This window comes from Sus scrofa, chromosome 15, assembly GCF_000003025.6.
Source record: "Sus scrofa isolate TJ Tabasco breed Duroc chromosome 15, Sscrofa11.1, whole genome shotgun sequence".
Lineage (NCBI taxonomy): Eukaryota > Metazoa > Chordata > Mammalia > Artiodactyla > Suidae > Sus > Sus scrofa.
In genome coordinates this window covers 54,584,269-54,611,532 of record NC_010457.5, presented here as the reverse complement: position 1 = coordinate 54,611,532, position 27,264 = coordinate 54,584,269, and the positions used below count along the sequence as shown (strand labels likewise).

At 41.1% G+C, this 27,264-nt stretch overlaps 1 protein-coding gene across 14 annotated transcripts in view; it reads left to right on the top strand.

Moving 5' to 3' along the window:
- The window catches only part of RBPMS (RNA binding protein with multiple splicing), a 187,023-nt gene that overhangs the window by 114,073 nt on the left and 45,686 nt on the right, over positions 1–27,264 (top strand). For all 14 annotated transcript variants that reach the window (XM_021074866.1, XM_021074872.1, XM_021074867.1 and 11 more), the window contains exon 5: positions 1,335–1,485. In XM_021074866.1, coding sequence (XP_020930525.1) covers positions 1,335–1,485 — 151 coding nt within the window. The remainder of the gene's footprint in view (positions 1–1,334; positions 1,486–27,264) is intronic.

Sequence of the window (27,264 nt, the reverse complement as noted above, 5' to 3'; positions counted from 1 at the left end):
CCTTACTTCTCTTGCCATTAGCATCAAGTCACAGGCTCTTCCTCCCATCTTTGGAGCTGAGTTGTTCATCTAGGTCTACAGAGTAAGAGAGTCTTATTCATTTCTTGTGGAAATTGCTCTTTTTCTCCAAGATAAAAAAGAAAAAGAGAAAGAGAAAAGAAAGAAACAAACAGGCTTTAGGGCCCCTTATGGGCATGGGCTTGGACTGAGTACCTTTCAGAAATGTGTCTTCTTCCTTCCTCCACTCCCCCTCACTCCCTTTGCCAAATGCAATACGCATTCATTTCATGGAACTTGGAAAAGAGAGTTCCTGTTGTGTTTCAGCGGTGATGAACCAACTAGTAACCACGAGGACAAGAGTTCAATCCCTGGCCTCACTCAGTGGGTTAAGGATCCGGTGTTGCCTCGAGCTGTGGTGTAGGTTGCAGACACGGCTTGGATCCCTTGTTGCTGTGGCTGTGGTGTAGGCCAGTATCTGTAGCTCCAATTCAACCCCTAGCCTGGGAACTTCCATATGCTGTGGGTGCAGCCCTAAAAAAGCAAAATACAAAAACAACAAACAAAAAACTCTGTTTAGTTCTTGTCTACTTAGTAACTCAGAATACATGTTTCACCATTATGAAACTGCTCCAGTTAGAAAGGGATAGCACCTTTCCCCTCCAGAGGTAATGACTAAACTAAAGCATTACATTGTTTAGACTCAGTGTCAACAGTTGTCAAAGCCTTGCCTCTTAGGACTTGAGGTATTGGGCTTTCAGGTATGACATTGGGCCTTATGTTAATTCATTCTTATTGGCAGCCATTCATTTAGTTTTTTAACTGTGCTAGGAATTTCCTGGTCCAGTTTTAAAATTTGAACCTGAATGTTTTAGTCCCAAAAAAAAAAGAGTCATTAAGGATTCCTTTTGTGGCTCAGCGCGTTACAAACCGAACTAGTACCCATGAGGATACGGGTTCAGTCACTAGCCCCACTCGGTTAAGGATCTGGCGTTGCCATGAACTGTGGTGTAGGCCAGCAGCTGTGGTTTCAATTCAGCCCCCAGCCTGGGAATCTCCATATGCCACAGGTGCAGCCCTAAAAAAAAAAAAAAAGGAAAGAAAAGAAAAGGAGTTGTTTAAAAGCCATGCAGATAGACTTTTAATACAGTAAACCGAATCCCCCCCTCCTTGTGGACGTGATGTGTTAGGGGCCTTCATAGTCTGTGTAACTAATGAGAATGAGAGCTCTTGCTGACCGGGGTAGGCCACTGTTTACTGGTGTGTTTATTTTGTCACCATTCTGGTTTGACTCTAAGGAAATGAAAACATCTTTCATTTGTTCTTTATTTCCAAAGGGCATCCGCTTCGATCCTGAAATTCCACAAACACTACGGCTAGAGTTTGCTAAGGCAAACACGAAGATGGCCAAGAACAAACTAGTAGGGACGCCAAACCCTAGTACTCCTCTGCCCAACACTGTACCTCAGTTCATTGCCAGAGAGCCATGTAAGTTGATCTGCTTTTTGTTTTGGGGTGGGAGGGGGTGGGGAGGAGAAGAAGAAGAAGAAGAATTATTCAAGGGCTTCTTGTGTGATTGCACCATGGGACGAAGAGCTGGCTGGGTGTCATTTTCCATTTCTGTGAAGAGGCTGCTCGCCTCCTCTTGCCGTCGGAATTCCAAATACAGCAGTCCTGTTCATGATTGGCTGTCCCAGAAGATGGCTCCACTTGATCAGAACTGCAACTGCAGAATTTCGCTCCAAGTGCTGTAGCTTCCCTTCATATGCTCTTGACCTTATTGAGGATGTATCTGTTTGCCTCGGTGAAATAAGCCCTTTTTTATTTCCCCATCCTTGGACGTGAGAACTGGTTCTCATTATTCCCTTTACTTCATTTGCTGAAAACTGTCCGTTCTGCAGCTTTGGGAAAATAGAATATTAAACATGAAAGAGCAGATAATAAGTTCTGGGTTTGCTTTTTTTTGGTTTTTGGTTTTTTTTTGTTGTTGTTTTGTTTGTTTTTTGGTTTTTTTTTCTTTTTTTTTTTTTTTTTTTTTTTTTTTTTTTTTTTTTTTTTTGAGCAGTTTAGCCATCAATCTTGGGGGAAAAGGAAACATACGTAAAGCATTTATATTTTGGAACAGTCGGTTCTAGCCAAGTAGTACCCGTAAAGCTTTAAGGAAATTCAGAGCTTCCTGCTTTAAATGAATTGGGTAAAGACACAGACTGATTGTAGAACAAGCCTTTTACCCCAGGTAATGGGCTTATTCCCTTAAATGTCCAGGCTACCATTTCTGCCTTTGGTCGAATAACTTGAAAAGGGTGTGTTAATTTGCCTTCTCAAGCTCCATCAGTAGCAGAAGTGAGGCGTGAGAGAGGCCTTAACTTTTCCTTTCAGTGTGTGGCCACACATGATTGAATGCGGCTGGCGTTCAAGGAGTCCCACATGCCTTGCTGTTACTTGCAACTATTTCTGTCCCATTGTTCTTGATCTTCTTTCCAAACCACATGACCTTGGTTGTCTTCCTGCCTTCCCTGACGGTATGCTTCAACTTTCCTTATTGAAATTGAAGGGTACATGGGTTCCTGTCTCCCCCCATGTCATGTGCATGTCAGATTTAATCAGGTTGTTGTGGAAGTTACCGTCATCCTGTAGCTCAGTCGCTCTGGAGAAAGCTGCTGCCTGTCAGTGGAAACTAACAGATAAAAGCAGACTTTCTCTCCCAGTGTGTTCTGCAATTTTTCTATGAAGCCAGGAAATCATAATAGAGGGGGAAAAATATTTTGTTCTTCCACATCCTAGGGAAACTTAAAACCTTTGTTTATTTGGGAAATCTAAACAAAAGTTTGATCTGATGGTGCAGTTGCACTGCAGGAGGGCATATGGATGTTTCTAACTAATTCTGTATCCTTAACAGCATCTAGCTCAGTGCTTTGCATATTGCATATATTTATTTAATATTAGTGATGATGAGTGAATACATTTAATATTTTAATTTGGCTATGGGCAGAATTAGTCTATTTGTAAGAATTTATTTGTAATTTATCCGTAAGAATTTCAGTCTGTTTGCAGAGTTAGTCTTCATTTCTTTCTGAAGTTTCTTCTTTCTTGATGAAGGTATCAGGAAAGAGTATTTGTAGGATAACCTTTATTTAGAAGATACAATCTAGGAATTCCATTGTGACTCAGTGGGTTGAGAACCTGACTAGTATCCATGAGGATGGGGATTCCATCCCGGGCCTCACTCAGTGGGTAAAGGATCTGGTTTAGGTCAAGCTGTGGCTTAGCTCAAGGATGCAGCTCAGACCCCAAGTGACTCTGGCTGTGGCGTAGGCCAGCAGCTACAGCTCCAGTTTGATCACTAGCCTGGAAACGTCCATATGCTGCAAGTATGGCTGTAAAAAAAAGGTGGAGCGGGAGAGGGGGACAATATAGACGAACTCTTTACTTTTCTAGTGAATTTGCTTGCTTCAATATCAGAGTACCTTGAAAAGATTAACTTAGACAAGAAGTATAATGCTGGCCATACTTTGTCCTTTCAGTTCTTTATTGAATACTTTTCTTTCTGGGAGTTTGGATGTTTTTCTTCTAAATTTGCTTCAGCAACTCTGAAATACTTAGCGCCAGGAAGGCTATAGCCAGTTCACGACAGGGTACACGAAAGCACCGCAGATGAACAAACTGGACATCTGTAAGTCCCTGAATTTACAGGAGAGCTTAGAGCAGAGTTCAGAACACTGCGCTGGCCAGCTCTGCCTTCCTGTGTACAGAACCACTCCGAAGTGCTCAGATAGTTTCCATGGCAGGGTCAAAACTGCCCTTTGCTCATGGCAAAACAAACTTGACATTAAAAAAAAAAAAAAAAAAAAAAACCAACACTAGTATATTCTTGAGAAAATATGTTAGCATGATTTCTCTTAATATAGCTCCTCTTTGTATCCACGGGCCTTGATGGACAGCAGTTCCACTGTCCACTCAGATTGACCTTATCATCCATTATAAATCCTGGGAATTGTGAACTTTTCTGTCACACATGAAAGATTATTGTTTTCCCTGGAGCCCACCAGACTCCACACCATAGGCATGGTAGTGGCTCTGTACTGGCGAATCCAATTGCCCTGTACCCATAAGTGGTCCTAGAAGTGTTAACTGCCTACCAGAAGTAGACCGTGATGGAATCATCGGATTGGGGGATTGGAAAAGACCTATAGGCTTCTCTATTGCTTCTTTTCACTGTTGTTTTCATGGTTTGGGCTGAAAAGTTCCCATTGCCATCACTAAAGGAAGAATGTGCTATGATTGGATTAGAAGACAAATATTTACTTGAGCTCTCATTTCTCAAATATCCCTTGAACTTAAATGACCACCAAGTATCGTGGACACTGGGGAAGAAGGGGACTGTGGTTTCTGCCTTAAAAGAGCTGTCAGTTCAAGGGGTTGCTGGTGATCAAAGTGGTCAGGAAACTTGACCCATGGAAAGGATGTAAAAGAGATTCCTTGCCACTTAGTATTGATCGCCCCCAATCAGACAGACTGCCTTATTTGCTGAGCGCTTGCTCTGTGCCAGGCATGAAGGATGAGAAAACCAGATACTGCAACTTGCCAGGGGAAATGGTGGCCTTGGTGAGAAATCTCAGCCTTAGTCTTGAAGTTGGCGATGAGAGTTCTCATCCTGCCAGTTGTGGTCATGCCATGCTTGTGTTCTCTCAGCTATAAAGCGGGAATAGTATCTTCCTCATATGACTGTTATCAGGGCTAAATTAAATGATATTCTAAGATTGTCCTAAAGATTAAATGGGTGTGATGTATGTAGAGTAATAATAGGTGAATGTCAAGTATAATCTTAACATTAAAAAAAACATTGGATTGCTTTTTTTTCCCTAAGAGTTAAAAGTAAATATTGAACTACTGAGATGTCATCACTGTGGCTGTAGCCAGTTGTCTTTGCAAATGAGAAGAAAAGATGAGTGAAATTCACAGGCAATTCTCAAATGTAGTTGTAATAGTTTCCCAACTAAATTTTTTATTAATTTGACCTTCTCTGTTTCTTACTGCCTTGTATGTAATAAAGAAAAATGCTGTGAAAAAGCAGGAAGATGTAGAGATGGAGAAAATTTTTCAGTTGTATAAAATTCTGCTAGATTATGCATTTGCTTATCCAGGAAACCATTTTAAGAATTCCAGTTAATTTAGCGATAAACACGGAGCAAGTCCATCTCTCTTGAGTTTTGTTTTTCTCATCAGTAAAATGATGATACTGTGTATCAGACACTCTGCTAAGCATTTTACATGAATTATTTCATTTGATTTTCAGTAGCACTATTTTACAGTTGAGGAATCTGAGGCCTATGAAGGTCCAATAACTTTCTTTTCAAGTCTCATGTATTTTTATTTTGGAACATATCTGTTATCTACACATAACGACCCTTTAAATCACTTTTCAAAATTTTGCCTTGAAATTGAATTTTTAATTAATATCACTGTTCCCACTTTTCTATGTGTAGATTCATTTCCCTTACATATTTTGCCCATTGTGTTATTTTATTTTATTTTTTGGTCTTTTTGTCTTTTTAGGGCCGCATCCGCGCCACATGGAGGTTCCCAGGCTGGGGGTCTAATCGGAACTGTAGCTGTTGGCCTACACCGAAGCCACAGCAATGCCAGATCCAAGCCGTGTCTGCAACCTACATCATAGCTCACAGCAATGCTGGATCCTTAGCCCACTGAGCAAGGCCAGGGATTGAACCCACATCCTCTTGTTTGCTAGTCGGGTTCACTAACTGCTGAGCCACGATGGGAACTCCCATTGTGTTATTTTTGAATCTTATTTTAAGTGTGTCTCTGTTTGAATAGCATAGTGTAGAATTTGGTTTATGACTCTGTGAATCTTTTTTTTATTCCTTTTTTCTTTTTATTAAAGTATAGTCGATTTACAGTGATGTGCCAATTTCTGCTGTACATCAAAGTGACCCAGTCATGCATCCCTTTCTTACATTATCTTCCATCATGATCTATGCCAAAAGACTGGATATAGTCGTCTGTGTTAGACAGTAGGACCCCATTACCTATCCATTCTACATGTAGTATTTTGCATCTACCAATAGCTTGCTTGATCTTATGCAGTCATCGGATGTCTTGGGTTGAATCGTAACCCCCCCTCCCCAATCCAACTGAACCCCCAGTTGGAGGTTGCCTCACAATGTAACCATATTTGGAAATGTGCTCTTTGAAGAGGCAATTAAATTTAAAAGGGATAATTCGGGCGGCTCCTAATCATGTGACTAGTGTCCTTATAAGAAGAAAAAGACATCAGATATGTGCTCACACAGAGGAAAGGCCACGTGAGGACACAGCGAGAAGGCACTGCAAGTCAAGGACAGAGGAGAAGCCAGACCTACCCACACCTTTGATCTTGGGCTTCTGGCTTCAGGAATTTTGAGAAAATTAATTTCTATTGTTTGAACCACCTGGTCTGTGATATTTTGTTACAGCAGCCTGAGCAGTCTAATATATCCAGTGGTAGAGTCTGGGTTTAAGTTCTGACCTTTCACTTAGTAGTTTGCAACTTTTTAGTCTAATTACTTAAACCTTTCTGTGCCTCAGGCTTCTCAACTATAAAGTGGCAATAATTGAACATGGCCATTGGGTTGTGAGGATTAAATTAATTGACAAATGCAAAAGTTAGAAGAGGGACCACACAGTGAGTTCTCAGTGACTGTTAAAATGTGCATATAAAAATGTATGTTTAGGAGTTCCCATTGTGGCTCAGCATTAACAAACCTGACTAATATTTATGAGGATGCATGTTTGATCCCTGGCCTCACTCGGTGGGTTAAGGATCTGGCATTGATGTGAGCTGTGATATAGGTCACAGACGCAGCTCGGATCTGGCGTGGCTGTGGTGTAGGCTTGCAGCTGCAGCTCTGACTTGACCCCCTAGTGTGGGAACTTCCATATACTGTACCTACAGGGCGCTCCCCCCCAAAAAAGGATGTTTATGTGCCTTTTGTCTCTTATGAGACCTAGAGTTTTTCTACCTTTTGCGTATACTTGGTATCCTAATACCTAGAAAAATATGTGGAGTTTTTTGAGATGCCACAGATTTTATTTTATGCTTTTTTATTTTTATTTATTTATTATCTTTTTAGGGCTGCACCTGTGGCATATGGAGGTTCCCAGGCTGGGGGTGAAATCAGAGATGCTGCAGAGACTGCTGGGTCCTTAACCTGCTATACCATAGTGGGAACTCCTCAATTCAAATTTTATGGAGTAAATGTGAAAAGGCTCTGGGACTTTGAAGAATTCTGTAGTCCAGCCTTGAGGCTTCTGATTCTTTGGGTCTGGTCTGGTCTGCATGAAAAGCTCTTTGGGAGATTCCGATAGTCATTTTGAGAATCACCAGCACAACGAGGAATTGTAAAGTTCTTCCTACTCATACACTTCTCCTATACCCTTGCAGTGCCCCAATCCCCTCCTCCCAGAGAAATTCACTGCTTTATTAAATCGATACTGCTACGTACCTGGTAAGCACATGACCCTTCGGTGCATCATCAGACCACTTAATAGCTTTCCTGCTGTACCCCTGGAATTTCCCATTTGTCCAATACTGACCCCAGCTGTTAAGAAGTGAGTTTTCTGTCTCATGTCTAAAGAGATCCTGATAAAAAGTCTACATGCTTCTCAGGAAAAACATTTTTAGGCAGTGCAGGAAAATATAAAAAGGAAAACGAGTCAATAAAATTCTCACACCCAGGGACAAGCACTGTTAAACTTTCGGTGCCTGTTCTCCCTTTAACCTGCATATGATGACAGTATTTCTAGTGATACTTTTTTTACATTTTTGGTACACTTATTCCTAAATAATATGCAACTATTGTTCACAGTCTAAAAAAACACCTTAGTTGTCATTTCATGTAGTTTAATTGATCATTGTTCTGTACAAATATTATATATTGATCCTTTTTCTTTTAATGATGTTTAAATTAGGTGCAGGTTATAAATCTTGTATATCTGGGAGGTCCCATTGTGGCGAAGTGGAAACGAATCCCACTAGTATCCATGAGGATGCGAGTTTGATACCTGGCCTCACTCAGTGGGTTGGGGATCTGGCGTTGGTGTGCGCTGTGGTGTAGGCCAGCAGCTATAGCTCTGATTTTGTTGTATATCTTTCTACATGTATTTCTATACATTTATACATATATGTGTAAAAAATAGAGTGTGGCAGGTTATTTTTGTTTGGTTTTGATTTTTTGTTTGGTTTGGTTATAACATGTGGTCATACCATCTTTATCATTTCTCATTTACCTCCTGAACATATTTCTGTCCAGGATTGTATACCCAGAGCATTATTCTTAAAGGCCCTTTGGTGGAAGCTGTGAGGGCCTTCAGTGCCAGGCTGACGGGGAGAATGGAGGTGGTTGAAGAGGGCAGTCTCATGCTTTTGGAAGGCAAACTCTCCTTTAAGCTCTAGAAGCTGCAATGGGGAGACAGAGGGAGCAGAATGCCTTAAAATCTCCTTTATGCAAGGAGAAAGTTGAGTAGTGGGAAGAAAGCCCTTGCCCACATTTCGTTAAATGTGACTTGGAATGCCAGTGGCAATACATTGTGGGGGCTGGGGCCGTGTGTTTAGGAATGAAGGTTCCCTTCACTCCTTCCACCAAGTTTAGGGAAGAGGAATTGGTGATGGTGAGACTACAGATCACTGTTTCGCCTGTTTTTCTTCCACAGCCGTAGCATGTGGAAGTTCCCGGGGCAAGGATTGAACCTGCGCCACAGTTTCAGCCTGTGTCACAGCTGCGGCCACATAGGATCCATAACCCACTGTGCACGGGGAAACTTCTCTCACTTGTTTTTCTTAACCCAGTCCTTGCCGTAAGGTTTTTGATGGGAGGAATTCTAGAGAAAGACAGCAATGAGGAAGCTTTGAGCAGTGAGAGGCTTCAGGAAACTGTAATGGGGAGTGATCAGGAGATGGACACGGGAGGCAGCTGGCCCCTGAGGAGGAGAGGAGGTCATCAGAGTATGAAAGCTGAGCCTGCAGGATTTTGCTTACTTGACTCTGTGCCCACTGCCTCTGAGGCACCTCTGCAGTGGGGACTGTCTAGGAATTCTGTCCTTGATCTGGGCCACTTTGAATGAAGCTGGTATACCAAGAAAGAATATTCACAAAAATGTGTCAACGACTTGCATTCTGTGCCCTGAGACTCCATGAAGATTGAGTAACTGCCAAGCATTCTCTGAACACCTCACCCCCAAATTCTCAGTTATGAGTCAGGACACATGTTTAACAACACTCAGGGAGTTCCCGTCGTGGCGCAGTGGTTAACGAATCCGACTAGGAACCATGAGGTGGCGGGTTCGGTCCCTGCCCTTGCTCAGTGGGTTAACGATCCGGCATTGTTGTGAGCTGTGGTGTAGGTTGCAGACGTGGCTCGGATCCCGCGTTGCTGTGGCTCTGGTGTAGGCTGGCAGCTACAGCTCTGATTCGACCCCTAGCCTGGGAACCTCCATATGCCGCGGAAGCGGCCCTAGAAATGGCAAAAAGACAAAAAAAAAAAAAAAAAAAAAAACTCAGGATGAGCTTAAGGGCACCGGGGCACCTAAGCCCTTGCACATTCTGAGACATAAAAATGTGAAACAAAACCCCAGTAAATAAGGACAGCAGAATACTCTTAGAAACCAAAGACCAAATGTTTATTTCCACATGTCCCACTCTGAAAACCAAAATATTATTTTCCTTTTAAAAAGAAGAATCAGGAGTTCCCCTCGTGGCTCAGTGTAGACGAATCTGACTAGCAACCATGAGGACGCAGCTTCCATCCCTGGCCTTGCTCAGTGGGTTAAGGACCCGGCATTGCGTAGGTCACAGATGTGGCTCAGATCCCACTTTCCTGTGGCTGTGGTGTAGGCCAATGGCTACAACTCTGATTCGATCCCTAGCATGGGAACCTCCTTATACCATGGGTACAGCTCTAAAAAGACAAAAAAAAAGAAGAATCAAACATTTACTGAGCCACACCAAGATTTACAGCCCACTTCCACCTCTCTTCTCTTCAAACCTGCGCACATTCCTAGTTTTTGCTTAATGTGTATAATTTCAATAATTTTAATAATTATGCATCAATAATAAAATATTAGGCAATGGATTAGGTAAGAATGACTCCCATAGGGAGGTACCTGTTTTATGTGGGGGTGAGATCTATAGCACCATGTAGATCAGCTAATCTTATCCAGTTTATAATTTAATGAATAGCCTATCTTTGATTAGCAATGGCTATGAACATTTTGCTTTGAGTTTCTGTTTGCTTATCTGATCATTTAATCAGCTATGAACAAGTGCCTTAAAGTCTCAGGAAGTCAAATTTCCTTGGAAGTCACAGCTCTTTTGTAATGAAAATAACTGCCCCAACTTTAGTGTTTTGTAAACTCAAATTACTCATCACCTCCGCAGAGAAATGAAAAGAATAAAGGGAGTTCATTTACTGGGACAATCCAAAAGAAACAGCCACTGCACACTTAATTCTTCTAAGGCCAAGTACTCTCTTCATCTGATCATTAAAAGGAAGTCCTTTCTGAGTCTGTTAAAGTTTGTTGCAGGCTTCCTGCTTCGACCCTTCTGCTTTTTCATACTCTTATAATCCTCACATAAAGAGACCCTTTCTCTTGTACAGCATTTCTCCAACGTCTTTGTCTACTAACCTCTGGTTGGTCTCCAAGACCCCTTCAGGGAGTTCACAAGGCCTAAGGTATTTTCATGAGAAGAGTTTGTTTTTCTCACTGTGTAGAGGTAGGCACAACTACTGGCACTTTGGTGCACGTCAAGAGAGTGACACAAAACTGTACCAGTAATCACTGGGTTCTTCACTGTCTCACATGTTGTATTTAAAAAATATTAATGAAACTTTCTTAGAAGTTTCACCTAAGAAAGACCTAGGAATTAATTCAATTTCAACTTTTTTTTTTTAAACTGAATTACAATGTTTCAGGGGTACAGCAAAGTGATTCAATTTACATATACATATATTTATATTATTTTTCAGATTCTTTTCCATGACAGGTTATCATAAGATATTGAATATAGTTCCCTGTGTTATTCAGTAGGTCCTTGTCAGTTATTTTATATATAGTACTGTGAATATGTTAATCCTGAACTCTTAATTTATTCTCCCCCTTCGATCTCAACTCTTAAGTACAAATCATTATGTGATTCTTTTTTGACAAAACAGGGCAGTACACAGTAAAGCTCTTCAGCAGTGGTTTAAGTTGTGAGCTGAACTGGCTGACATTTTTATTTAAAAGGATAACTTGATAGACACACCAGTTATTCAAACTTGGATATTTGGCATTCTTTTTCCTCAAAAATTAACAAAACAAGCCTATCATTTTAAGAAAAACAACAGAACTTGTTGAAACGATAAAATTCGAGCTATAAAACAAAAAGAATTTTTGAACTCCTATAACCACCACCAATGAGTTTGCCGGCTTCCCAGCACTTGATGACTTTCTTGGTGAGATCATTGATGATACTAATGAATTTTTCCTGAATGATGAAATTAGTCAACATTTGGAAGATCAGCATAATGCAGACAACTAGTATTTTCCAAATAACCAGTGCATCATGGTATAAAATCATGCATTGGTTTAAAAAAATCCATTTAAGATATAAAATTGAATTTAATGTAACAGTGCATTAATGTAACAGTACATTTTTAGGTATAATATAAAAAAGGGATATCCAGTTACCTGTAAAAGATATTAAAATACTCCTTCCTTTACAAGCTATACATTTCTGTGAGGCCTCCCCCCCCCCCCGATATTCTGCAGCAGTACAACACATTGTAATAGATTGAGAAGCAGATAAGAGAATCCAGTTGTCTTCTATCTGGATTAGACAGTTAGTATCTGTCTTCAATCAAATACTAAAGAGGCTGCAAAAGTGTAGAATTAAAGTTTTTCCTTGTTTGTTTTGAAATAGGTGCTTGTTTTTCGTAAACATCTATTTAATATATAATGATTTGGTTTAATGCTTTGATATTTGCTTTCTGCTGTACATTTATTGATATACTAAAAATAGAGCTAAGAATAAAAGTATCAGAGCAGCATGTAGTATCTCATTCATCTAAATATCAGCATGTCGGAGTTCCAGTGGTGACTCAGCGTTAACAAACCTGACTAGTAACCATGAGGACGCAGGTTCGATGCCTGGCCTCACTCCGTGGGTTAAGGATATGGCGTTGCTCTGAGCTGTAGTGTAGGTCACAGTCATGGCTCAGATCTGGCGTGGCTGTGGCTGTGGCATAGTCCGGCAGTTGCAGCTCTGATTCGACCCTTCGTCTGGGAAATTCCATATGCCGCAGTGTAACCCTGAAAAAAAGATAGTAAATAAATAAGTATCAGTATGTGTGTATTTGTATGACTGTTCATCACAGACACTAAAATACTTAGTTCAAGTCTTTTTACAGTTGAATTTTTCATGCTAGATCAATATATTGTATTTAGTTAAGTGTCTTTTAACCTAGGACCCTCCGCTTACCCTGCACTCTCTTTTTTTATGCCATTGACTTGTTGAAAAAAGTGGCAACCTTCCTGAGGAAAAAAATCCTCTTTCCATGCTTTCTGTTTGGGTTTTTTATTTATTTATTTATTTTGGATGTCTTTTTACTGCTTTCTATGTCCTCTGTATTTACTGCAAACCAAAAGTCTTGATTAGATTTGGAAAGTATGGTTAAATTCAGGTTCATCTTCTTTCCTCAGGAATCACTGTCACAGGTGGTGCTGTGTGCTTCATGTGGCATCATCGCATTAGGAAGTAACCAACATTTAGGTTATTCTGCTTTTGGTGATGCTGAGATGGACCTGTGGATTAGGGTAGCAGATATATAATAACTCTTCCATTGTAAAGGTCTCTGTCAACTTCATTTTCCTGGTTTCATCCATTGATCTTTATCTTACTGCTTGATTAGGGGCTGAGAAATGGTGATTTTATAAATCTGTCTACTCTGAAATACAGTTAGTTTTTACAAAAAATAAAAAGGCAGAATAAATCCTTAATTCTTCCCCTTTCCATGCCAGTTTTCAACCTAAGAGATTGATGCCTGGTTATCTACATTGGTGGTCACTGGTTTTTTTTTGGGGGGGGTGTCACTTTTTTCCCCTTCATTTTCATTATTTTTGCGTATCATAATGAAGTTGTGTTTTTATATTTTTAAGGTGTTTCAATATATTGCAGTCATTCCTTCCGATACCTGGAGGCAACAAAGGGACAGCATTATTTTTAAAGCATTTTTTAAAAACTGAAGTATAATTAATGTATTAGTTTCAGGTGTACAGAAGAGTGATTCAGTTACATATTCAGTTATATATGTATTTTTTTTCAGATTCTTTTCCATTATAGATTATTTTAAGATATTGACTATAATTCCCTATGCTATATAGTAGGTCCTTGTTATTTTATATATAGTAGTGTGTATATGTTAATCCCAAATTCCTAATTTATCTCCCTGCCCTCCCACTGTCACCTTAGTTCCAATAAGTTTGTTTTCTGTCTGAATCTCTTTCTCTTTTATAAATAAGTTCATTTGTGTGGTTCTTTTAGATTCCACGTGTAAGTGATATCATAAAGACACATATAAGTGATAACAAAGACATTTGTCTTTCTTCACTTTACTGGATGTGATAATCTTTATATCCATCCATTAAACAAATTCATTTCCTTATTGAAACAAAATGGCTTTGTTTCATTATTTTTATGGCTGAGTAATATTCCATTTTATATATGTACCATGTCGTCTTTATTCATCCATCTGTCAAACGACATTTAGGTTGCTTCCCTGTCTTGGCTGTTGTAAATAATGCTGCCGTGAACATTGGGTGCATAAATCTTTTCAAATTATAGTTTTCTCTGGATATATGCCTAGGAGTGAAATTGCTGGATCATATGATAGTTCTATATTTAGTTTTTTAAGGAACGTCCATAGTGGTTGTACTAATTTACATTCTCACCAACAGTGTAGGAGGGTTCCCTTTTCTCCACATCCTCTCTAGCATTTATTCTTTGTAAACTTTTTGATGATGGCCATTCAGATCAGTGTGAGGTGATACCTCATTGTAGTTCTGATTTCTATTTTTCTAATAATTAGAGGTGTTGAGTATCTTTTCATGTGCCTTTTGGCCATCTCTCTGTCTTCTCTGGAAAGATGTCTATTTAGATTTCCTGCCCATTTTTTTATTAGATTGTTTGTTTTTTTAATATAAAACTGCATGAAATGTTTGTATATTTTGGAGATTAAATCACTTGTCAATTGCTTCACTTGAAAAGATTTTCTCCCATTATGTGGGTCATCTCTTTGTTTTTTGGGTTTTTTTATGGTTTCCTTGCTGTTCAGAAGTTTAATTAGGTCCCATTCCTATATTTTTGTTTTTATTTTTATTACTCTAGGAGATGGATCCAAAAAGATAATTGCTACAATTTACGTCAGAGAGTGTTCTGCCTATGTTTTCCTGTAGGAGTTTTATAGTACCTAGTCTTACATTTAGATCTTTTTTTTTTTTTTTTTTTTTTTTTTTTGTCTTTTGTCTTTTTGTTGTTGTTGTTGCTATTTCTTGGGCCGCTCCCCGGCATATGGAGGTTCCCAGGCTAGGGGTCCAATCGGAGCTGTAGCCACAGCCTAGCCACAGCCACAGCAATGTGGATCCGAGCCGCGTCTGCAACCTACACCACAGCTCACGGCAACGCCGATCGTTAACCCACTGAGCAAGGGCAGGGACCGAACCCGCAACCTCATGGTTCCTAGTCGGATTCGTTAACCACTGCGCCACGACGGGAACTCCCACATTTAGATCTTTAATCCATTTTGAGTTTGTTTTTGTGGGTGGTGTTAGAGAATGTTCTAATTTCATTTTTTTACATGTAGCTGCACAGTTTTCCCAGCCCACTTGTTGAAGAGACTGTCTTTTTCTCCCATTGTATGTTCTTGTCTCCCCAGTCATAAATTAGTTGGCCATAGGTACATGGGTTTGTCTCTGGACTTTGTCTTGTTCCACTGATCTGTGTGTTGGTTTTTGTGCTAGTACCATACTGTTTGTTTGGTTTTGGCTATATCCACAGCATGTGGAAGTTCCTAGGCCAGGCATCAAACCCACACCACAGTAGTGACAACACCAGATCTTTAACCTGCTGAGCTACCAGAGAACTCTCGGTACCACACTCTCTTTTGACTACCATAGCTTTGTGGTATAGTCTGAAGTCAGGAAGCATGATTCCTCCAGCTCAGTTCTTTCTCACAATTAATTGTCTTGGCTATGGGGCACCCTCTTTTTGATGGAAAGAAATTCCAGGGCTGTCTCACTGTTCAGGGCTCTGGTATGTTCATGATTCTTGGTAATAATGGGCTCTCCTTGCTTGGTGCTTCAGGACTGGTACCATGTGCCTTCATATGCTTCCCCAAGTTCCCAAAGGATATGTCATTGTTGGAGTATAAAGAATTTCTTTGGCTTTATATTTGGTCAAATCAACTCTTTTTAATCCACAAAAAAGACTGCTTATATGACCTCACAGATCATAAGATTTTTAGAGAGACAAGAGATTGTTCGGGTTTTATTTTTTGTTTTTTAAACACTTCAGACTGCTTAGTTAGGAACTGCTGTGGAACAGTGTGATTACTAGTCATTATATAAATTGGTAGTTTTTCTTCTTAAATTGAAGAATATTTGAACCAGAAAATAGCAGAAGGTAGTTTTACATGTCCAGTAATCCCCCTCCCATGAAATTAAGCTATAAATGAAAAGGTGGGACATTTAACAGTCGGAAAGGTCATCAAAAAGAAATGACATTTGTCTCATAAAAAGAGTGTCTTTGAATTATACACGTCAACTAAACGTAAAACAGACTGAGCAGTGATATTGACTGGATACTTTAAAAGAAGCTCAGGGGCAGAAAGTTAAATATTTAGATTAGTGTGAAATGTTAGCTTTGTAGCCATGTAGCATTGATGGAGTATTCCTGGAACATGTCTCCTCTGCTTGTTTTAACACCTGATGTTGGTCCCTGAAATGGAATGTGTATAGACTGGAAGATACTTGGTGACATGGGTGGGTTTGTTTGACGTTTTCTTTTTGTTTGCATAAGCCCATTAGGTATTTCTTTGCACTCTTTAATACTGTTGAAAATTGGTGCCTTTCTACAATCAAGACAGTTTGGGTCTGTTATTTCATAACATGATCTGTTTGGGTTCACTGACTTTTTGCCCCCCCCAAAATAGGCACTTGAGTCTGAGATTGAACTTACTTGACTTTTTCATCTTGTTTATGAAGAGTAGATTGATTCTATCAACAGGTATGGTGCCTGGCTCGGAAACAGCAACTTAGTATGCAGCTAGTATGAGAATGTCTATTTCCCTGCCTCTCCCCCTCAACTCTGAGGCTGTTATTGTACATAAACTTACACATGCTGTCTGATAGGCAAAAGTGACAGGTCATTTTCATAGTTTATTAATAAACTTAATTTCTTGTCATAGTCACTGGCCATTTAATTTCAGAATGTTATTTTTCTATTTATCTCTTCCTTATTTCCCTTACTCATATGTCTATTGAAGAAAAACAATGCTTCCTTCACTCGTGTGGTTTATTTTCAGTGGTTCATCATTGTCATCTGGTTGAAGGAGAAGCTGGTGGTTTTATAGGTTTTTTCCTTCCCCTCTCATTTGATAACATGAGCCCATCACAGCTGGCAGTTCCTCTTTATTTTAATCATGAACGCCCTGTTTTGCTTGAGCTCATTGAGCTATAGTGGGAATAAAATGAGATAATGTGCTTCAAGATATATTAAGCACTATGTAATGGCACGTGGCAAATGGTATTGCTTCACCAGGAGAACCTAAAACTCAGCTTAAACACAGGGTCATTTAGATTGCAGTTAGATATACCTTTTTGTTTTCTGCAGCCCTGTATCAGAGGACAGAAATTTTAACTTTCTTTTTTTTTTTTTTTAACAATTTAATGCATTTGACTTTATTTATTTATTTATTTTTTTGTCTTTTGTCTTTTGTTGTTGTTATTGTTGCTATTTCTTGGGCCGCTCCCACGGCATATGGAGGTTCCCAGGCTAGGGGTTGAATCGGAGCTGGAGCCACCAGCCTACGCCAGAGCCACAGCAACGGGATCCGAGCCGCGTCTGCAACCTACACCACAGCTCACGGCAACGCCGGATCGTTAACCCACTGAGCAAGGGCAGGGACCAAACCCACAACCTCATGGTTCCTAGTCGGATTCGTTAACCACTGCGCCACGATGGGAACTCCTTAACTTTCTTTATAGGTGATGTTTCTGAAGATCAAGAGGAGCTATAGTTTCCCCCAAGGTCACAAAGTCAAATACCTAGAGTTTGCTATATGGGTCTTGCTTCAGTCTCATATGTAACAATGGATTTCTTCTCTTCTTTTGCAAAAGCCCCAGGTAATTGCTCATCTTCATGTAGGATAAATGATAGAAAGGATAAAGAAGGCCATATGAGATATTAAAAGAAAGGATCTGAACAGTATGAGAGTTAAAGATACCAAAGTGAGGTCCAGAGTTTTCCCCAGTTTAACCCTGTCATTGTGATTCTCTAATGCCTAGCCAGCCATAGATTTTTTTTTTTTTTTTTTTTTTTTTTTTTTTTGGCAACATGGATGGACCCAGCCGTAGATTATTATTACTTAGGTCCACTAATTTATTGCCTGATCCTGTGTATTTTTCAAAATATACATTTAACCATACATTAGTGCCTTTAGAATCTTAATTTCAATCTTCAGCAGAAAAACTACTTTTTTGTAGCACCTTTTCCATGCTCTTCAAAGACTTTTTTTTTTTTTGCTCTTCAGGCCCACACTTGTGGTATATGGAAGTTCTGGCTAGGGGTTGAATTGGAGCTGCAGCTGTCAGCCTGTGCCACAGCCACAGCAATGCTAAATCCAAGCCACATCTTTGACCTACACCAAAGCTCATGGCAATGCTAGATCCTTAACCCACTGAGTGAGGTTAGGGATTTAACCCATGTCCTTATGGATCCTAGATGGGATCGTTGTTTTTTTTTGTTTGGTTTTTTTTTTTTTCTTTTTGCCATTTCTTGGGCCGCTCCCACGGCATATGGAGGTTCCCAGGCTAGGGGTCAATCGGAGCTGTAGCCACTGGCCTACGCCAGAGCCACAGCAACTCGGGATCTGAGCCGTGTCTGCAACCTACACCACAGCTCACGGCAACGCCGGATCCTTAACCCACTGAGCAAGGCCAGGGATCGAACCCGAACCTCATGGTTCCTAGTCGGATTTGTTAACCACTGCGCCACGACGGGAACTCCCTAGATGGGATCGTTAACTGCTGAGCCACAAAAGGCATGCCCCTGTTTTTTATTTTATTGACAAATAATTATTCGTAGTATGCTCTAAAATTTTTAATCACTTCATTTTGCAAATTCATGCTTTTGTTTGTGCCTCCTGAATGTTTTTGTTCATTTTATTAATCTTATCAAGTACTGGCTTTGGTTCTGTTGATCTTTTCTTTTGAATCTTTCATTTCTTTTGATATTTGCTCACAGCAAAGCCAGATCCTTAACCCACTGAGCGAGGCCAGGGATTGAACTTGTGTCCTCATGGATACTAGTCAGATTTGTTTCCACCAAGCCACGATGGGAACTCCAAAGACCATTTTTAACATGGTAATAAATACCAAGGTTGGGATCCTATGGGAACATTACAAGTTTAGTTCATCATTTCACCTAAACATAACTTTTTTCTTCTCTCTTAATGACTGGATGTATTTATGAAGAAAGTTAATCTAGATCTATGTATGAAGAAATTTAATAAAACAAGAATAAACCTTGTCATTTGAAAGTATTTCAAAAGCCATTTTATTACATAGTAAATGTTTCTCAAACTTGTTCCATTTAACTTCTTTTCCTAAAATAGCATTTTAATTTGACTTCTGGCAAATAACTTACTCCTCAAAGGTTGAGCTAAGTTTTGAATGTAATAATTTTGCGTAGAAGCTAAATTTAGCTGCTAGCAGTCTCCCACTTCTAGTTTAAATCTAAGTGAACTTTTAAAAGTCTAAAATATACTGGCCTCTCCCAAGACCTAGACTCTGATATTAACAAATGCCAAAAAGAGATGTGCAAACAGGAAACTATGTGATTCTTTTTAAAAATGTTTTAAATCATATAATCATTTTTCCACTTGACCTCACCCCCAAATAAAAAGGATCTACAGTAAACCTGTGGAAACTTTAGAAATCTTTTTGTTTTTCTTCCCCACATCTCCCTATTTATATATTTTTAAGTGCCACCTGATATGGCAAACAAATGTAAATGATGTCCTTTCAGAGTTCTCCAGCTTCCTCTCTGAAGTCATCTAAAATTCTGGAGCCATAATACAAAGCATCAGATAAAAGTGTGAGACTCTATCCTTGAGAAATACTAAGTGCCTTAAAATGATGAAATGCAACAACAGGAACATTTTTCCCCCCAGTTTCTAGAAGGGATTGTGTACTCTTTTAAGTGATACCCCTTTAAGTGACTGAGTCATGAGATTGTAGTTCAGGAGAATGGAAGCTCCTTGAGGGGACCAGAGGGAGGAACATCCTGGCTAGAGGGTAGGGTCTTTGATGAGGCACAGACCCTACTCAGGGCAAGTAGGGTGCTGATCTCAGGGTCAAGCCTAGTCAAGTTCCCATCTCTGCCACTGGTGAGAGCCCCTCCAGCTGGCCTTCCTTTCCTTTCTAACCCTGAGCCTTCCCACCCTCCAGCTACTTCTTTGTTGAAATCTCCCCTGAAAACCACATGGTGTGTTAAAGCGTTCCTCAACCCTCATGTGAAAGGTATTGATTTATTTAAAATAGTTGATGCATTTAAATCCCAGGTTAGCAGCAGTTACGATAGGCAGTTAAGATAGCTTTTTGATGAAAATCTACTTTTTTATTTTTATTTATTTCCTTTTTAGGCCTGCAGGTGCAGCATATGGAAGTTCCCAGGCTTGGGGTTGAATCAGAGCTGTGACTTCCAGCCTACACCACAGCCACTGCAACTGGAGATCCGAGCCATGTCTGTGACCCACACCACACCTTATGTCAATGTCAGATCCTTCACCCACTGATGGAGGCCAGGGGTAGAACCCATGTCCTCATGGATACTAGTGGGGTTTGTTACCACTGAGCCACCACAGGAATTCCTGAGAAGCTATTCTTAACAGACAGATCCCTGTCGTGGCCCAAGAAGAGCTCTCGTTCCCTCTGGATGGTCTCACCTCCTGGCCAGGGTGTGCAGTCCCTTTGTGATTAGTACCTCAGCAGTGCACAGCCCAGCCAGTCAGTGCTGGCATAGCTTGTGCCCTCACTTGCCTCTGGGCTTTTTGTCTATTGCCTATTTCCTGACCATAAATTCAGTCCTTTTGCAAATGGGCTAGTTGTCCTGTAAAATTCATTTTAACTATCTCCCTCTCTAGAAAGCGAGTCTTACTATCCAAAGGAGGAATTCCTTTAGAGAAAACTTGTCATACTGTATTCAATACTGTATACTGTATGGACATTACTAATTACTTTTCCACGTCCAGGCTGAGGACTCTAAGCTTCTTTTTTTATTTTTTTTTCTTTTTAGGTCCACACTAGCAGCATATGAAGGTTCCCAGGCTAGCACTCAAATTGGAGCTACAGCTGCCGGCCTACACCACAGCCACAGCAATGCAGGATCCAAACCACATCTGCGACCTACAGCACAGCTCACGGCAACGCCGGATTCTTAACCCACTGATCGAGGCCAGGGATCAAACCTGCAACCTCATGGTTCCTAGTTGGGTTCGTTTCCGCTGCGCCAAAACAGGAACTCTGTCTCTAAGCTTCTTAACTAACAAGACTGGGTATAATGTTAGACACAGTCATATTTAATAAATGCTTGCTAAATTAATTATTGCTCCAGTTAGGCTGCTGAAACTTACACCCAGCAACCTATTTTTAATCGCTGAGCCTTGCGTACAAGTCTAATGTCAACTTTTTTCTTTTTTCTTTCTTTTTTTTTTTTAATTTTATGGATGCACCTCAGGCATGTATGCAAGTTCAGGGGCCAGGGATTGAATCCAGGCTGCAGACGCAACCTACACCACAGTTGGGGATTGAACCCATGACTCTGAAGCAAAGTGATCTGCTGCAGTTGGATTCCTAAACCACTAGTCATCAGTGGGAACTCCTAATGCCACATTTACATGATAGCGCTTCAAAATCTAGATTTCTGGCACCTGGTTTTCCAAAAAGAATGAGATAGTCCAGGAAGGGTGACTTCTCATACTGGGCAGAACATCCTCCTTTGCTTATAGAAGAGCCATCACTGGGAGGAGACTAAGAGAGAAAGCATTCCTTCTGAAGAAGGATAAGCAAAGATCTTAGTTCTTTCCAGTAAAAGAAGGAAGGCAATAAAGGTGGAAGTGTAAATACTGTGTTTAACTTGGATGACAGATAAAAGAAGTTCTTAAAAGTAAAGACATGCCACTGCAGTCACATTTTCAAGCTTAATTTTATTTTAATCACTTTGAAGGCTGAGAAGCCCTGGAGTTGGCCCTGGAAGCACACACAGCCTTGAGAAATCCCTTCTGAGCTGTGTGGCTGCGCGCTGGTTAGATGGATTACATTAAAGGCAAGAGGAAGAACTGGCTTTAAAAGTTGGGTGGGAGTTCCCGTCGTGGCGCAGTGGTTAACGAATCCGACTAGGAACCATGAGGTTGCGGTTCGATCCTGCCTTGCTCAGTGGGTTAACGATCCGGCGTTGCCGTGAGCTGTGGTGTAGGTTGCAGACGCGGCGCGGATCCCGCATGCTGTGGCTCTGGCGTAGGCCGGTGCTACAGCTCGATTCAACCCTAGCCTGGGAACCTCCACATGCGAGGAGCGGCCAAGAAATAGCAACAACAACAACAACAAGACAAAGCTGTAGTGTAGGTCACAGAGCTGTAGTGTAGGTCACAGAGGCAGCTCAGGTCATGAGCTGTAGTGTAGGTCACAGAGGCAGCTCAGATTCTACATTGCTGTGACTCTGGCGTAGGCCGGCAGCAACAGCTCCGATTAGACCCCCTAGCCTGGGAACCTCCATATGCCGCTGGTGTGGCCCTAAAAAAGACAAAGACAAAACAAAAAAGAAAAAGTTGGGTGACAGGAGTGTCATTTGTGGCTCAGTAGGTTAAGAACCCGACTAGTATCCATGATAATGCAGGTTCATTTCCTGGCCTCGCTCAGTAGGTTAAGGATCCAGTGTTGCCGTGAGCTGTGGTGTAGGTCGCAGATGTAGCTCAGATCTGACGATGCTGTGGCTGTGGTGTAGTCCAGCAGCTGCACGTCTGATTCCACCCCTAGCCTGGAAAACTTCTACATGCCACAGGTACAGCCCTAAAAAGAAAAAGAAAAATTTTTGTGGCAAGAATCTTTTTGTTCAAAAAAATCAGTGCTAGCTTTACCCAGCTTGAGGTGAGTTGTATTGGTGGAGATGGGGAGAAGGAAGGAGTAAATGGAAATGCTTATTAGTTAGGCATTCTCTTTGATTCAAAAGAAATTGGGAGCTTTTGGAGATCTCTTAAGAAGGGTTAGAAAGAACACTGGGAGTTCTTGTGGCACAGCAGGTTACAGATCCAGCATTGTCACCCCAGGAACTTCCACATGCCCTTGCTGCTGCAGCCCAAAAAGGGGAAAAAAAAAATTAGCATTAGGTTTGACTATTTTCTCATCCAAAAAAATTAAATGTAATGATTAAAAATGCATCACCAAAAAAGCACCAGGGTGATGATTCAGACAACGCTTTGTGAGTCCATCCTAAAAAGGGCATGTGAGCCTCTCTTTCTGCCACATACTCTCAAGAAACTTTCCCAGTCCTCCCCCCACCTCTGTTTATTCCCAGCACCGTTTGCCCCTCTGGACCTGATTCTCATCTAAAGATATTCCAAGTGTGGGGAAAAAATAACTTTTCCAATAAAACCTTGAGCTGAGTTATTGAAAACCCTCAGGCCAGCTTCTTGTCCTATATTTGCAGCAGGGACAGACAGTCTAACAGCTGGAATGGTCCTGGGAGCTGGTGTGAAGTCTGCACACCGTGCAAGCCTGGCCCCAGCCATGATCTCACAACTGCCCTGAGAGGCCTTTTCTGGGGCTCCCAGCCTCACTCATCCCCAACCACTGATTCTTCTAAACTCCCCATCCTCATCTCTTTCCATCAGTTCCCATGAAAGGTCCAGAGAGAACTCTCCAAACAGTCTGTAAACTCCTGTCATGTTACCACTAGCTGGCCTGAAGCCACTGGTTCCATCACAGCCTCATCTCGTCATCATTTACCATCCAAGCCCCACAACTGTTTGTGCCGTGGGCTTTATGATTCGTTTACCAGATTGTTCCCAGCCCCTGCATCCCACGCTGGGCCCCACCACTGTTTGAGAAAAGAAACATTTACTTGGAGAGGATCCAGCAGGAAGAAAATGATTGAAAGATTGGAAAGAGGGGTTGCTCAGAGAAAAGGATGCAGGAGCTGGGTGGGTTGATCTCTGAGAAGATTGACAGAGGGAGGTTGAGGAACGGCATCAGCAATCTCTTTGCTTGCTTCATTTTCATCAGTTAGAATATTATCCTTAAAGATACTTTAAAAAATTGTATTCTGGAGTTCCCATCATGGCTCAGTGGTAATGAACATGACATATCCGTGAGGACTTGGTTCTCTCCCTGGCCTTGCTCAGTGGGTTAAGAATCTGGCATTACCTTGAGCTGTGGTTTGAGTGGTAGGTACGGCTCAGATCTGGCATGGTTGTGGCTGGGGTGTAGGGCTGTAGCTCTGATTTGACCCCTACCCTGGGAGCTTCCATATGCCGCAGGTGCAGTCAAAAAAAGCTTCCCCCCCCAAAAAAAAAGGATTCCTTGTTTAGTGATGGACATTTTGTGCAGAATGTTCATTTTGATGGCACCGTGGTCTGAGGCGCTCCTACAGTCTCTCCAACAGGATCTTATTCCCTGTGTTCCCATCCCCCTTCTGATTTGCTATGAAATGTGACAGCAAGGGTGGGTGAGCTGAAGTTGCCTGAGGTAGGATGGAGCCACTGCAAGTGTATTTGTTTAATTAACTCCAGTTGGGAAACCCAGATATATCTTTCTTGCCGTTGAGGTTAGTCTTTAGGTCCTACATAGTTGTGATAGCTGGTAAAAACCTGGAGTCAGTAGGTAGAGAAGTTTAATAAGGATGACAATAAAAACAGCAGGTTTTATCCTAGGCATTTTGTCAAGTGATTCAGATTCGTTATCTCATTTACTCTTCACAACAACCTATCGTGTAACTGCAGTTGTTATCCTCATTTTATAAATGCGGAACCAAGCCCAACGAGCTTTTAAAATGTGTCCAGTCTTGCATTTTTTGCATTGCCCATCTGGGGTTCAAAACCTGGTCTCTTGGGCTACAGAGCACAAGTTGTTTCTGTTTTTGTTTTGCTTTGTGTTTTGGCCGCACCCACAGCATGTCTTCTCGGCCAAGGATCAAACCCATGCCACAGTTTGTGACCTGCACCACAGCTGTGGCAATGCTGGATCCTTAACCGGCTACACCACAAGGAAACTTCTTTTGTGTGTGTGTGTTTGGTTTTGTTTTTTTGTTAAAAGAGAAACATGTTTTTTAAACAGCTTTATTGATAGAGAATTCACATACCATAGAGTTCACCCATTTAAACTATACAATTTAATGGAGGTGTTGCATATTATTTTTTTCTTTTTTTTTTTAATTTTGTTTGCTTTTTATTTATTTATTTTTACAAATCCTGTGTCAAGGGCTGACTGAATAGCTCACAGCAAGAGAGCCGTTTTTCTGTGTTCGAAACCCTGCCCCAGAAACAGGTTGGCTGTGAATTGTTTACCACCAGGTTCCCCCCAAATGTGCGGAGCCTGACAGGCGAGGAAGGGCCACCTTTCCAGCTATGCTCCAAATTTTATAAATTGTGGTAAAATACATATGACATAAAATTTGCCATTTTAGCTATTTTTAATTGTTCACTTCAGTGGTATTAATCATAATCACAATGTTTTGCACCCAATACTACTATTTCCAAAACTTTTTCATCGCCTGAAACAGAACCTAACCTTTAAGCAATAACTTCCTGTTCCCTCCTCCCTAAAACCCTGCTTTCTGTCTCTGAATTTCCCTGTTCTCAATTATTCATGTAAGTGGAATCATGTAATTTTTGCCATTAATGTTTAGCTACTTTCTCTTTAGCTTCAAGTTTTAAGGTTCATTCATGTCGTAGTGTGTGTTAGAATTTCCTGCTGGGGTTTTGAGATTTTCTTTTGTATATTTTTACTGATATAAAACCTAACAAATATGAAATTTGGAAAATCTTTAGTGTTATATTCAGTCCTCTTATGTTTGTTTTGTAATATTGGAAGAAGAATGTTCTCATCTTTCTCATCCTCTAAATGGCCCTCATGTCCCTTTATGTTTCCACCTCTTAAAAAAAACAGCTGTGGGAGTTCCCCTTGTGGCTCAGCAGTAACAAACCCAACTAACATCCATGAGGCTGCAGGTTCGATCCCTGCCCCGCTCAGGGGGCTAAGGTACAGCATTGCCGTGAGCTATATGTGTAGGTTGCAGACACAGGTGTAGGCTGGCAGCTGCAGCTCTGATTCAGCGCCTAGCCTGGGAACTTCCATATGCCACACATGTGGCCCTAAAAAACTCTGGGAATAATCTGTGGTCATAATAGAGATACAGAAAGCATAATGAGCAGAAAAGAATATGCAAAATCCACTGTCCAGAAATAATCACAGTTTGATCATTGAATGTGTATTATATCACAAGGAATTTTTGAATCCTTTATGTGTCATTTAATTCTCATGACAGCCTATGAGAACAGGGAGCTCCCCCCCCTCCTCTTCCCCTTCTTTCTCTTTAATAATTTTCACATAAGGGAGTTTGGCCGTAAGTTACTGACTCACCAGGTCATGTAGCTAATAACTGGCTCAAATCCTGAACTGCTTAGCAAAACACTGTGCCAGTCCCTCACACAAAGTGTGTGTATGTGTGCACACATGTGCACACATGCACGCTCACAAGCACGTTGTTAACGAGATTATATTGGAGTTCCCTTGTGGCTCAGCAGTAACGAATCCAATTAGTATCAATGAGGATGCTGGTTCAATCCCTGGCCTCGATCAGTGGGTTAAGGATCTGGTGGTGCTGGGAGCTGTGGTATAGGTTGCAGACAAGGCTCAGATCTGGCATTGCTGTGGCTGCAGCTCTGATTCGACCCCTAACCTGGGAACTTTCATGTGCTGTAGGTGAGCACTAACAAGACCACCCCCCCAAAATGAGATTATACTGTGTATATTCTGTAACCTCTTTTCTTTTTCACTGAATGTTTTGTTAACATTCTCCCTTATTTATAAATACAGATTTCTCCCATCATCGTTTTCAGGGGTGTAATAATAGGCCATTTTATGGTTTTTTAACCAGGCTCTAAATTTGAACATTAAGGCCCTTCCCCTCAATTCAAAAACAAACAAAAAAGCTCATATGGATGACTTTCTTCATAACACTTCACCAGCTGCCAGTTCTAGATTTGTAGGAGATTTCGCAGGCACTGGAATGACATTGGGCATGTGCGTTCTACTATTAAAATAATTGGGTATGACTGAGGAGGTGAATCAACCCCATAGACTCCTTGGTTCCTGCAGGGCTTGCCCACCAAGTCTCAAAAATCACACCCAAAGTCAGTCCACCCTCCTGCTGACCTCATCCAGCTTCCCCTAGTTTTGTATATCAGCGTAAAATCAGAAAAAGACTTAACAGGCAACCTTTTAGCGTTTGATCATCACAGACCTGAAATCCTCTCATAAGATGGAATTACTTGGAGTTCCCATTGTGGCACAGTGGAAACGAATCCGACTAGTTAATCACGAGGTTGCAGGTTCGATCCCTGGCCTTGCTCAGTAGGTTAGGGATCTGGCCTTGCTGTGATCTGTGGTGTAGGTCGAAGACACAGCTTGGATCCTGCGTTGCTGTGGCTGTGTGGTAGGCTGGCAGCAGTAGCTCCAATTCAAACCCTAGCTTGGGAACCTCCATGTGCCACTGGTGTGGCCCTAAAAGGCAAAAAAAAAAAAAAATATATATATATATATATATGGAATTACTTTTTCCCCCAAACAAAGAAGCTCAGTTAGCTGAACCCCTCCGTTTTTCTTGCTGTACTTCAGGGCTTCTCACCAGGTTAGGGCGCCCCGTTCTCTCAGATGAACCCTTCCTGCTAGAGGATGAGTACA